This window comes from Zootoca vivipara, chromosome 1, assembly GCF_965207765.1.
Source record: "Zootoca vivipara chromosome 1, rZooViv2.hap1.1, whole genome shotgun sequence".
In the NCBI taxonomy this organism is placed as follows: domain Eukaryota; kingdom Metazoa; phylum Chordata; class Lepidosauria; order Squamata; family Lacertidae; genus Zootoca; species Zootoca vivipara.
Window position 1 is genome coordinate 20253322 of NC_142582.1, and position 10669 is coordinate 20263990.

The 10669-nt window shown below is 42.0% G+C and overlaps 1 protein-coding gene across 6 annotated transcripts in view; it reads right to left on the minus strand.

Annotated features, from left to right (window-relative positions):
* The window catches only part of LNPK (lunapark, ER junction formation factor), a 47592-nt gene extending 40065 nt beyond the window's left edge, over positions 1 to 7527 (minus strand). The window contains exons 1-2 of one of the 6 annotated variants that reach the window (XM_035134879.3): positions 7161 to 7527; positions 2452 to 2536 (exon numbers count right to left, since the gene is read on the minus strand). In XM_035134879.3, coding sequence (XP_034990770.3) covers positions 2452 to 2478 — 27 coding nt within the window. In that variant the 5' untranslated portion in view covers positions 2479 to 2536; positions 7161 to 7527. Of the gene's footprint in view, positions 1 to 2451; positions 2537 to 6683 lie in introns of all 6 variants that reach the window. The other 5 variants (XM_035134863.3, XM_035134854.3, XM_035134872.3 and 2 more) reach the window with 5 other exon arrangements.
* Between the last annotated feature and the right edge of the window lie 3142 nt (positions 7528 to 10669).

The following is a 10669-nucleotide window of genomic DNA, read 5'->3' on the forward strand; positions in this document are numbered from 1 at the left end:
ACATGTAGACAACAACTGAATATCAGATTTGTAGGGAAATGTTATGATTAGCACTACATAGAGTACTGCACTACATATTTTCAAATCTCATTTTGAATATTACCATCTCAAGTTCCTCAGTCACATCATGCCAACATGATATATACCACAAGTGACAAGCAACAGCATACTTAGAGAAGCATTTAAAACAAAAGCTTCACGGTTTTTCCAATAATCAAATATCCCTCCCTCAGATTATATGAGGAAAGGAACGTACTATGAAGACCATCATCAACATTTACAGAGTAGTGGAGGAATTTCAAGAGTAGCACATTCTATACCATACACACATAGAACAGCATTGGTCTTATGGATCAATGCTGTGGTGCACAAATGCAGTAAATCAGTTAAGGATATGTGAAAGTTCACCAGGAAGTGAAGAAAGTTGTAAAACTGAAAATGTATGAACAAATGAAGGGGGAAAGAAAACAAAAGAAGCACAGGGAAATTTTAACTGATTCTCATATTTGAAAATAGCATTTATATAATAAAACCATGGCATATATGTATTTCAAAGTTTGTTCTCTCAACCCTGCTTATTCAAATTCAGCAAACACACCGCCATGCTGCAAATAAGTAGCTGAAAGGAGGAACCTGGTGAACCTTCCTTGAAATTGTCTTAATGTCCTTAGGTCTTTCAAAAAAATAATAATGTGGTTTTTGGCTCAAGAATCCAGGACAGGAAGGTGAAAATAAACTTGAGAAGAAGACAATGGACTATTTGAAGTTAAAATGTACCTGCCTGATCTTAATCTATAAAAAAACAAAAAAATAGAGAACATGAGACTATTGTTGGAGACAGATTTGTATTGCCAGAAAGAGCTAAGATACTATGGACGCTCCAGGAGAAATAGCCTGGAGGTGTGACTTGCACCAGTTCCTCCTTCCCCTTGGCAGCTCCTCTGACCCTCTGAAGCAGCTTTTCAGGGGAACAGGGATCTACAGGGGGAAATCAGGGGGAAACGGTTTCACCTGCTCAGCTCATGATGGAGGCAAACCTTTCCTTTCCTGAACTGAGTAACAGGCTACTTTCCAATGATATTTATGGGTTTACATATGCCGGTTCAATGCTATCATATTCACAATTCAAGTGAACACCAAGGGAATTCATTCAGGTGCTCTCAACAGGCCATCACCTTGACTAATTTTAGCAGGATTGGGACTTAACAACTCCAATCCGAGCTACTGTCCTCGCAGCCAGAGCTCCCCTTCCCCTTCTCTGATCTGTAACCAAGGGTGATGATAATGGCCTACTTTACAGGGTTTTTATAAAGCTGACAGATATATTCTGAATACTAAGCAAGTACTATTTTTTGTTCATTGTTCAAAAACAGTTAATTGTGATCCAAAACAAATAAAGGTGGGCTTCTCATTAACAGAAAGGTCATGCTGCTCCACAGGCTATTTTTCAGAGGTCACAAAACTGGCTTACGAAACACTCAGATGATTTCATGCCAACAAATACTTGTTTTATAGACAATGAACAGCTACTTGATTAGTGCTTGACTGTTGATGGCATACTCTTCCACATCTTCTGCCCAAGGCATCTCCTCCAAATAGAACTAAATATAATCCCAACAAAATAAAAAACATACTTAAGCCCACTGACTTCAATTTACAAAGAGTGCAATCCTATCCCTTGTCAGGCAGTGGTATGACAGCAGTGTAGCAGCTGTGCCACTAAGCTGGACAGGGTGGAAGTTTGCCGGGGGGGGGGCAGATAAACCCCTGCTCCACACTAGGCCCGCTCGAAGCTGGCATAACAATCAGGCCTGATGCTATTGGGTGGTGACAATGGGGACAGCCAGGGTCCAGCAGATCCCAAACCAGCTCAGCCCCACCTTCTCCCCTGAAACACCTCCTTTTGGTACTTTCCATGGGCTACTGTCAGTGGGAATTCAACTGACAGGCAAAACCGGGAGCTCAGCATCAGAGGAGTGACAACAGCATCACTCCATGGCTGGAGGCTGATGGAGCTATTTTTGGCTGGGTGGAGGGAGACGTCTATCCTGTTCTACCCTATTCTTTCCCAGCTGAGCAGATTAGGTTTTGCAGTTGCAGCCCAAGTACAGGTAACTTTATCTTGCATTCTTGCCACCGTTCAGGAAAAGACGGCTACTTTGGGCACATTTGGAGACCTGTGAGAAGTCATTCTGCAATGTCAAAATTCCGGTATCATGCTTTGTTTTGAAGGCACACCATTCAAACAGAAATAAGAGTACCTTAAGACTGATCCAGTACACTGATAAAGTACAACATGTGCGATGAATGTCAGAAAAATCTCTTGACCTAGGCACACAGAACAAGTTCTGTACTCGGCTCTGCATCACAGCAAATTACTTACAAACAGCATTTGAAACAGTGTTCTTGCATTACAAAAATGTGCACCTCTAGTTGAGAAGATTTACTTACCCGCCATCTGGAAATGATTCCACCCATATTTGTGAAGACAGGTCGTTTTGGTAACTTATAACCAATCTTGTAATGGAATTCACAGCTAGAATTAAAGCATTTGTGTTTAATTAAAAATACACCAGCGGTGTAATCCAAGAAGTATAAAGATATTTCAAACAGCATTCTAGTCACCCACACAATTATATGGCAAAACATACACGGCCTATAGTTTCCATATTTTCCATCACATTCTAACTTCACATACATGTGTTTCACGTTATGCTTCAGATTGTATATTCTGTTTTGCAAATCTGAAGTCATTAAAAGAACCCACACCCTACAATACCACATAGCCAGAAGAGCACTATACAATTCTACTCCATAAATTATAAGCAAATCTTAAAATTAAAATCAGGTGACTAGGTTGGTAACTGCAGATCTACAATGAGATGTCTCAGAAATGAATAATATTTTGCAAGAATTTCAATATTAATTTTATTATGAACTTTGTGCAAGTATCAGATAAATGTTATTGAAATTCCAGACTTCCATTAATGCAAATATGGTGTAAGACAACTCAAATTAATTCACTTGCCTCAAAGTATTTTTAATGGTACTTCAATTTCTTGGCATAATGGCCAAGAGAATATAGAATACCTGTCAATGCAAATTGTGGAACAGGGTTTCTGACATGGGGGTTTCTCTGCAAGCTGGACAGAAAGCACCACATCGTATCATAATAGCCTACACATGCCACTCAAAAGGCTGCAATCATAAACACACTTACCTGAGAGTAAGCCAAATAAATGGGGCTTACCTCTGAGTAGACATGTATAGAATAGAGCTGTCAGTCAGTTACTAACTAATAGGATCAGAGCAATTATTTGTGTTTCCACAATAGAAACCAGTGGTCTTATTGCCAGCAGGAATGAAAAGGAAGAAAATCTTCCTAGATGCTGTCCAAGAAATTAACATTTTTAACTTTTATAAGTTAAGGTAATTCTAAAAACAAATCTATGCAGATTTATTCCGATAAAGCTACCAAAACTTATTCACATGCTAGAAAACAACACAGTATCAATCATGGATGCTTCAAGGCTAGTTATTATTTTCTTAGACATGAGGAGAGGGGTTAATGTTACACAAACATTAACCTTTACCCAAAAAAAATGAAAACAGGTATTTTATAATATTTACTTGTACTACTCAGAAATATAAACTTAAACTAAATCATCATAATCCAACTAACAAAAAGAGTTCTTTCCTATGTAAAAAAAATACAGCTTAGCCCCATGCTCTGAGATGTTCAGTGGAGGCCCTTCTCCTGCCACCTTCACAGGCACATTTGGTGGGAAGATGGGAGAAGAAGGCCTTCTTGGTGGCTGTTCCCAACTTTGGAACTTTCTTCTTAAAGAAGTTATACGGGCTCCCTCTTTGCTGTCCTTCCACTGGCAGGTGAAGACTGTTTTATTCTTACAGGATTGGGGGAACTGGCTGTTTTTTAAGGAAAGAGCATTCATTCATTCATTCATTCATTCATTCATTGAATTTATATACCACCCTATACCCAGAGATCTCAGAACGGTTCACAGAATAAAATCAAAATATAAAACCACAAAATAATCAAAATAAAAACAACAACCCAATAACACCCCCCCCAAAAACCCACATTTTAAAAGGGCTGTGCTGTTTTTACTATCTGTATGTTCATAGATTTGCTTTTACAGTATATAATTCTAAAATAGTTTAACAACTTCTTAACCATTGTTGTTTATATATTTTTAGCTTTGGTATTTTATCATGTTGTTTGAATTTTTGTAAGCTGCCTTGAGTCCCAGTTTGGGGAAAGGGCAGAATATAAATAAAATTAAAACAAACAAACAAACAGAGAGATTTAACCTTCCTGAAGTTCAGGCTACAGTCCTAGACACTCTCACTTCTAACTAAGCCCCACTGAACCCACCAGAGCTTGCTTTTTAACAAACATATAGAATTGCATTGCACACTAAACCATATATGGTATTTATAATTGCACACTTGTTACTGGACTCAGGGATCAATGGATCATCATCAAGGCTGCTACCCTAAACCGAGGGCCAAACTGCATTGCTTCCCAACCATACATAGTTTATCCCGAAAATGTATTTACAAAATGTAGCCATGGAGGCTGCAAACTAAAGCAACTATACAACTGAGGAGCAGCAGATAGTTTTAGCACATAGTTTTCCTTCATATCCACTAGCCTACATTTTTATCTTCAAGCTGCAACACTTTCAACATTTACTTCATCATCAGGGAACATTCCTTGTGAGATCAGAAGCACTTTGGGATGCTGAAGAAAACGTTATTCGAGTATTTAAATCACTGCCAAGCCACAATTTTAGCAAAAATACATCTGGGCAATTACTGAAAAAACATGTAGTAAGCTTTGAAGTGGGTAAATTACTAACCCAAAGGATCAATGCCAGAAGCAGAAGAAAATGATATATTTAAGCTATTCTAACATGCCCAATTCCAGAGTGGACACCAAATGCCTGTACTTGTTCTCAAAGACATGACAGATACTATAGTTATAGAGTGAAATTTAATAAGATGCTATTAGAGGTACTATCTTAAAATCACACAGGGTGACAAAGAAGCAACATGGTGGGGTTGCTTTGGGCATAGGCAGTAGACTGGGAAGAATGGGGAAATGTTTTATTCTCATCAACCAAGGCAGAAAGCCCAAACAGGATGACTTCTCCTGGTTCCTCCTCCACCACCAAACACCCCCATAAAAACCAGTGACTTGTTTCAGCCAGTAACGACACACACTTTTAAGGTCCCTTAACTAATGTTTCATACTTGACAGCAGCTAACCCAAAATATGCTATTCCTTTTGAATCAGTCCCAAGACCAGAAAAATCAAATGTTGCCCTCATGCTGTCACCAGAATTGGGTCTAAAGGTAAAGGGACCCCTGACCATTAGGTCCAGTCGTGACCGACTCTGGGGTTGTGTGCTCATCTCGCATTATTGGCCGAGGGAACCGGCGTATAGCTTCCAGGTCATGTGGCCAGCATGACAAAGCTGCTTCTGGCAAACCAGAGCAGCACATGGAAACGCCGTTTACCTTCCCGCTGTAGCGGTTCCTATTTATCTACTTGCATTTTGACATGCTTTTGAACTGCTAGGTTGGCAGGAGCTGGGACCAAGCAACGGGAGCTCACCCCGTCACAGGGATTCGAACCGCCGACCTTCTGATCAGCAAGCCCTAGGCTCAGTGGCTTAACCCACAGCGCCACCTATGAATGAGATATGGGGGTGGGGTGCCTATGTAGTGCACACTTTGCCACAACTAGGATCCTTCCTTACACAACTTTCCTCCCCTCGCTGCATCACATTTACACAAAATAAATAATCTGTGAAACACACCAAATCATTTTAAATTTACCAGATATACACACATTCAGAGGTACGTACACACACACACACACACACACACATATCATACAGTTACATATGTGTGTATATATGTGTGCATATACAGTGGTACCTCGGGTTACGGACCAGAAAGTCCGCAACCCGAGCGGCGCTGTTGCGCATGCACGAAATGCGCAGACCGCTTTTGCACAAGCGGCAAAACCCAGCGTTCGTAACACGAAAAAACGCAACCCGCAGCGCAGCGGACACAACATGAGGTATGACTGTACAGTATATGTGTATATGTATAAATGTGTGTGTGTGTGTGTAGACAGATAAATAAATAGTGTGTAAGTACATATGTATATGTGGATTTGTGTGTGTGTGTGTGTGTGTGTGTGTGTAGACAGACAGACAGACACACACACACACAAAATGATCCCTGATTATGATCGCCTTTAAAACATAGGTAGGAGGGAGAAATTCAGGTAGTTATGGTGGCCCATTAGGAAAACTCCCCCAAGCAACTGTATCATAGGCCACATGCTGTTTTGGGGTTTAAATTAAAACGTGATCATCACGATGGATGCCTCACCCTGGCCCAAAATCGATTTTCAAAACCAGGCCTGTGATATTGGTAAAAACCACACGCCTGAAAACATGCAAAGAGTTCCTGGCACCGCCCCACCTCTCCCCCAGATTTTACTCCTACTGAATTCAATGGGTTTTGCTCCCAGGTAAACTGGGTTAGGGCTGCTGGGCTAACGTTGTTTCCACGTATTTAGGATTAAAGAGCAGGACAGGAGGAGAGGGGGGAGGTATTTATGCTCTGTCAAATCTCTCACTCACTCTGGACGTGGACGGTCTAACTTAACAGGTTCACTGGGCCGAATTCTGACGAGCTGAGTGAACCAACTCCCCTTGTTTTGCTTTCCTGAGCCGCTGCCCCCCGCCCCCTTTTCTCTTCCCCCCCTTGAGCTCCACAGGCCGCCTTCAGCTACTACTTTTACCAGATTCCCACACGACCTCCCCCCTGCCTCTCTCTCCCTCCGAGTTTCCCCTCAGCCAGGCTCGTTCCTCCTCCAAACGGCACACACACACGAACACACCTCTTTCTCTGCGCCTCGGTTTTGAACGCGCACCTTCCCCGCCCCGCTTGAAGCTGCACTGCCGCGAGGAGGAGGCTCGTTGCCGCCTCGTCTGCCCCCCTCCCCGCCCCCAACTTCCTCCACGTCCCTCAAATCCAGGAACGACGTGCGAGCGCTGGCAACGCACGCAGCGCGGCCATCTTGGGAAAGGGCGGCGTGTAGTAGAAGACCGTCCTACCTGCGGGGGAAACGGGCGCAGAGCGTCCATCTTGGAAAAGGGTCAATTGCTTTTCGCCCCGCCTCCGCCACGGCTGTCAGGCTAATAAAAACAACCTGCTTTTGGAATGCAACGCGCGCTGTGCGTGTTTTGTTTTTGTTTAAGACGCTCCTCCCGCGCCTGCTCTGGAGGCCACGCTAAAGTTGCCTTCGGAAGCGGGCAAAGAGACAAGCCGAGCTTGATTCTTGAGCGGGAGGGCAGAGGAACCAATGTAACAAGCAGGATTGGGAGGAAGGCGGGGCGAAGGTGAGCAGGGGGAGAAATACAGTAAGACAACTGCCTGTCCCTTCCTCGCTGCTCCTATTATCAGCCGTCCACATCAGGCTCCGCCCCTTTGCCGGTAGTTTAGTTTGGGCGGTGGGGGGACTGCTGGATGTTGCGCGGGAGTTTTGAGAGAGCGCGTCTCGCTGGAGGTGGAAGGAAGGAGTGAAATAGTATTTTCCGAAGGGGCTTTTTATTGCTGACTAGCTAGAAATGCGTGCTTTCCAAGCAAAACACTTATTCCGAGCCAGCAGGGAATGGAAAGTGACTCCTTATTTACTGGGGTCACTTGTCGGGCAGGGCTTCTAAATATATTAAGTACTGTAATCGGTTCCCTAATGCAAGCCATTATTTCAGCCCCAAAGTATGTTGTGCTGGAAACCATGGGGGGGTGGAATTCCCCAAGTGGCTAGGACTGGTTCTTTGGCAAATACACCATAAAAGATTCGCTGACATGATGATATTCTTCTTTGCAAACCGCTTTGAGTAATTTTTCTGTTGCGATCAAGCAGTATATAAGTTATATGAAGCAATAATAAGATCTACAGTATCTACTGGACTATTGTTTACCAGCACACACCACACCTTTAGAACACTTTGGAAAAACATTCCACACACACACACCCAAAAAATAATCTTGGAAACTGTAGTGTGCTAATAAGGGTGCTGGGAATTTTAGGTCTATTGGGGGTGAACTATGGTTCCCATAATTATTGGGGGGGTGCTTTAAAGTTTGGTGTAGATGCACATCCCAAAAGTGTTCTTACCCCTCTCTGCAATTGTTACTACACATTGCTAAAAAGCTCTCCCCCATGTTGTACCGGTAGTCATTTTGTAACCATGTTGTAACAGCAGCTGTTGGTGTTCGTAAACTGACTACAACAGTTCTTTTGTTTCAGACAAATACTGTATACAGTATTCTTACAGCTGATCACCTGATTCCATAGAATAGCTTCAATATTTATTATCAGAACGAAGAGGTGGAAGTGTGTGTGAAAAGGAAGCAGTGTACTTATCTCCAGCCTTAGTGTGTCAGAAATATACCAGACTCCAAGGTGAAGAAAAAAAAAAGCAATGTCATATGAGCAACTTGCAGTCCTTTTGGTACAAAGTTGAAATTTGCGTGTAGGACACAATATCTGTTCATGATAAAGTACTTAACTAATTTCTCAAAGGCAGGCACATCTGAAGACAGAGCTCTATTAATTATGATTGCTTCCACATTTATCCAGAAGTAATTGACTTATACTTATGAAGTATACTTTATATACTATAGGTCATACTTACCAAAAAAAATCGATTTTTTTTTTTTTTTGCAAAAATTAGGATTTCTGGCAATTGGCTGACTAGGAGAAGTTCCTGGGAAATAGAAGAAGCCTTGTCATTCTTAACTGTTGATTAGCTCCCCTAACTTGCAGAAATCTTTCTTACAATATATGTGTATATTCAGATTAAAAGAAAAAGGGGAAAGGGTTGGGTATGAGGAGGAAATGAATGGAAATTGGCATGACACCAGTTTTATGGAGTGAAACAATCACTCCGATCCAGATAGTACAGTGGTACCTTGGTTCTCAAACTTAATCCATTCCGGAAGTCCGTTCCAAAACCAAATCAATTCCAAAACCAAGGCGGGCTTTCCCATAGAAAATAAGGCAAAATGGATTAATCCGTTCCAGATTTTTAAAAACAACCCCTAAAACAGCAATTTAACATGAATTTTACTATCTAACGAGACCATTGATCCATAAAATGAAAGCAATAAACAATGTACTGCAGTCACACAATCAATCAGCAGCCGAACTGGGTTCCACACAGTTGCAAAAACAAAACAAAAAAAGCCACAAAAACGCAAAATAAATAGCAAAAACAGACAGACCTCAGCATAACACTCAAAACAGAAGTGTGGCACTCAAAACGGAAGCATAACACTCAAAACAGAGCACGTTTGGCTTCCAAAAAAAGTTCGCAAACCAGAACACTCACTTTCAAGTTTGCAGTGTTTGGGTTCCTAGTTGTTTGAGTACCAAGGCATTTGAGAACCAAAGTACCACGGTATTTGAATATTGGGCATACCTGCATAAGTTTCTCTACGCACTTGAGTGACATGGATAGCTCTGTGTCTTCTTGTTTGTTCAATTGTCTGTATACGGTATAACTGCCCTACCCACCTTTTTTCAGCAAATGAATAAGCACAACAGAGACCACAGAACCTTAGATCAGTGCATAATGGAACAGTGGGCGTTGGCCTGTGAAAACTATCCAAACGAAACAGATTTTAGCTTTATCCTATGATCTTGCAAGTACTGTGAAGCTTATAAAATTGCAGACTTCCATCAACACTGATTAAAGGTCTCACTTTATCATCAGTGTAGGTGACTGTAGACAGCCGATTATCAGACTGGTAACTTACCACAATGTGCATGTATCTGCTTTGTCAGGCAGCCACCTCTATTACCCTGCCATGCATTTTGAAGATCATTTTCCCACATAGCAATCAGAAATTCATAGAATCAAGGGAGTGGTAAAATTATCCTCACCGTTTGGCAGGATGTTGCAGACTGAACTCTAGTTAGTTATGAGGGTCAGATGGTATGAGGGAGGCAACTACCCACAAAATAAATGATCCAGTTGGGGTCAGACAGTTTCAGTTGTATGAATATTAAAATATACTGCCTCACAATAGGGCCACGTTCATAACATATACAGTGGTGCCTCACTAGACGAATTTAATTCGTTCCACAGGTCTTTTCTTATAATGAAAAATTCGTCTAGCGAATCCCATAGTAATGCATTGAATTTTTTTTGAACTTTTTTTTGCCCATAGGAACACATTAATTGAATTTCAATGCATTCCTATGGGAAACCGTGATTCGCTAGACGAATTTTTCGTAAAACGAATTCGTCTAGCGAGGCAACCTCCGCTCGAAAAACCCTTTCGTTAAGCTGAAATTTCGTTAAGCAGGGCATTCGTTAAGCGAGGCACCACTGTATTTAAAGCAATATCTGGTGTAAGAAAAAGGATAGGACCTCTGGTGGGGGACACATCATGCTCCTTCTGGGGTAGCTTGTCCACCCTTGGTCCCCACCCTGCACTCACCCATGGCTCCTAGAAGCTGTCAGCATGTGACAGTGGCCATACCCCGGGAACTGCTTCGGCTGGGCAGCTAAACCAGGTGAGGGTAGCCAATGTGTCTCAACCCCCCTGCAAG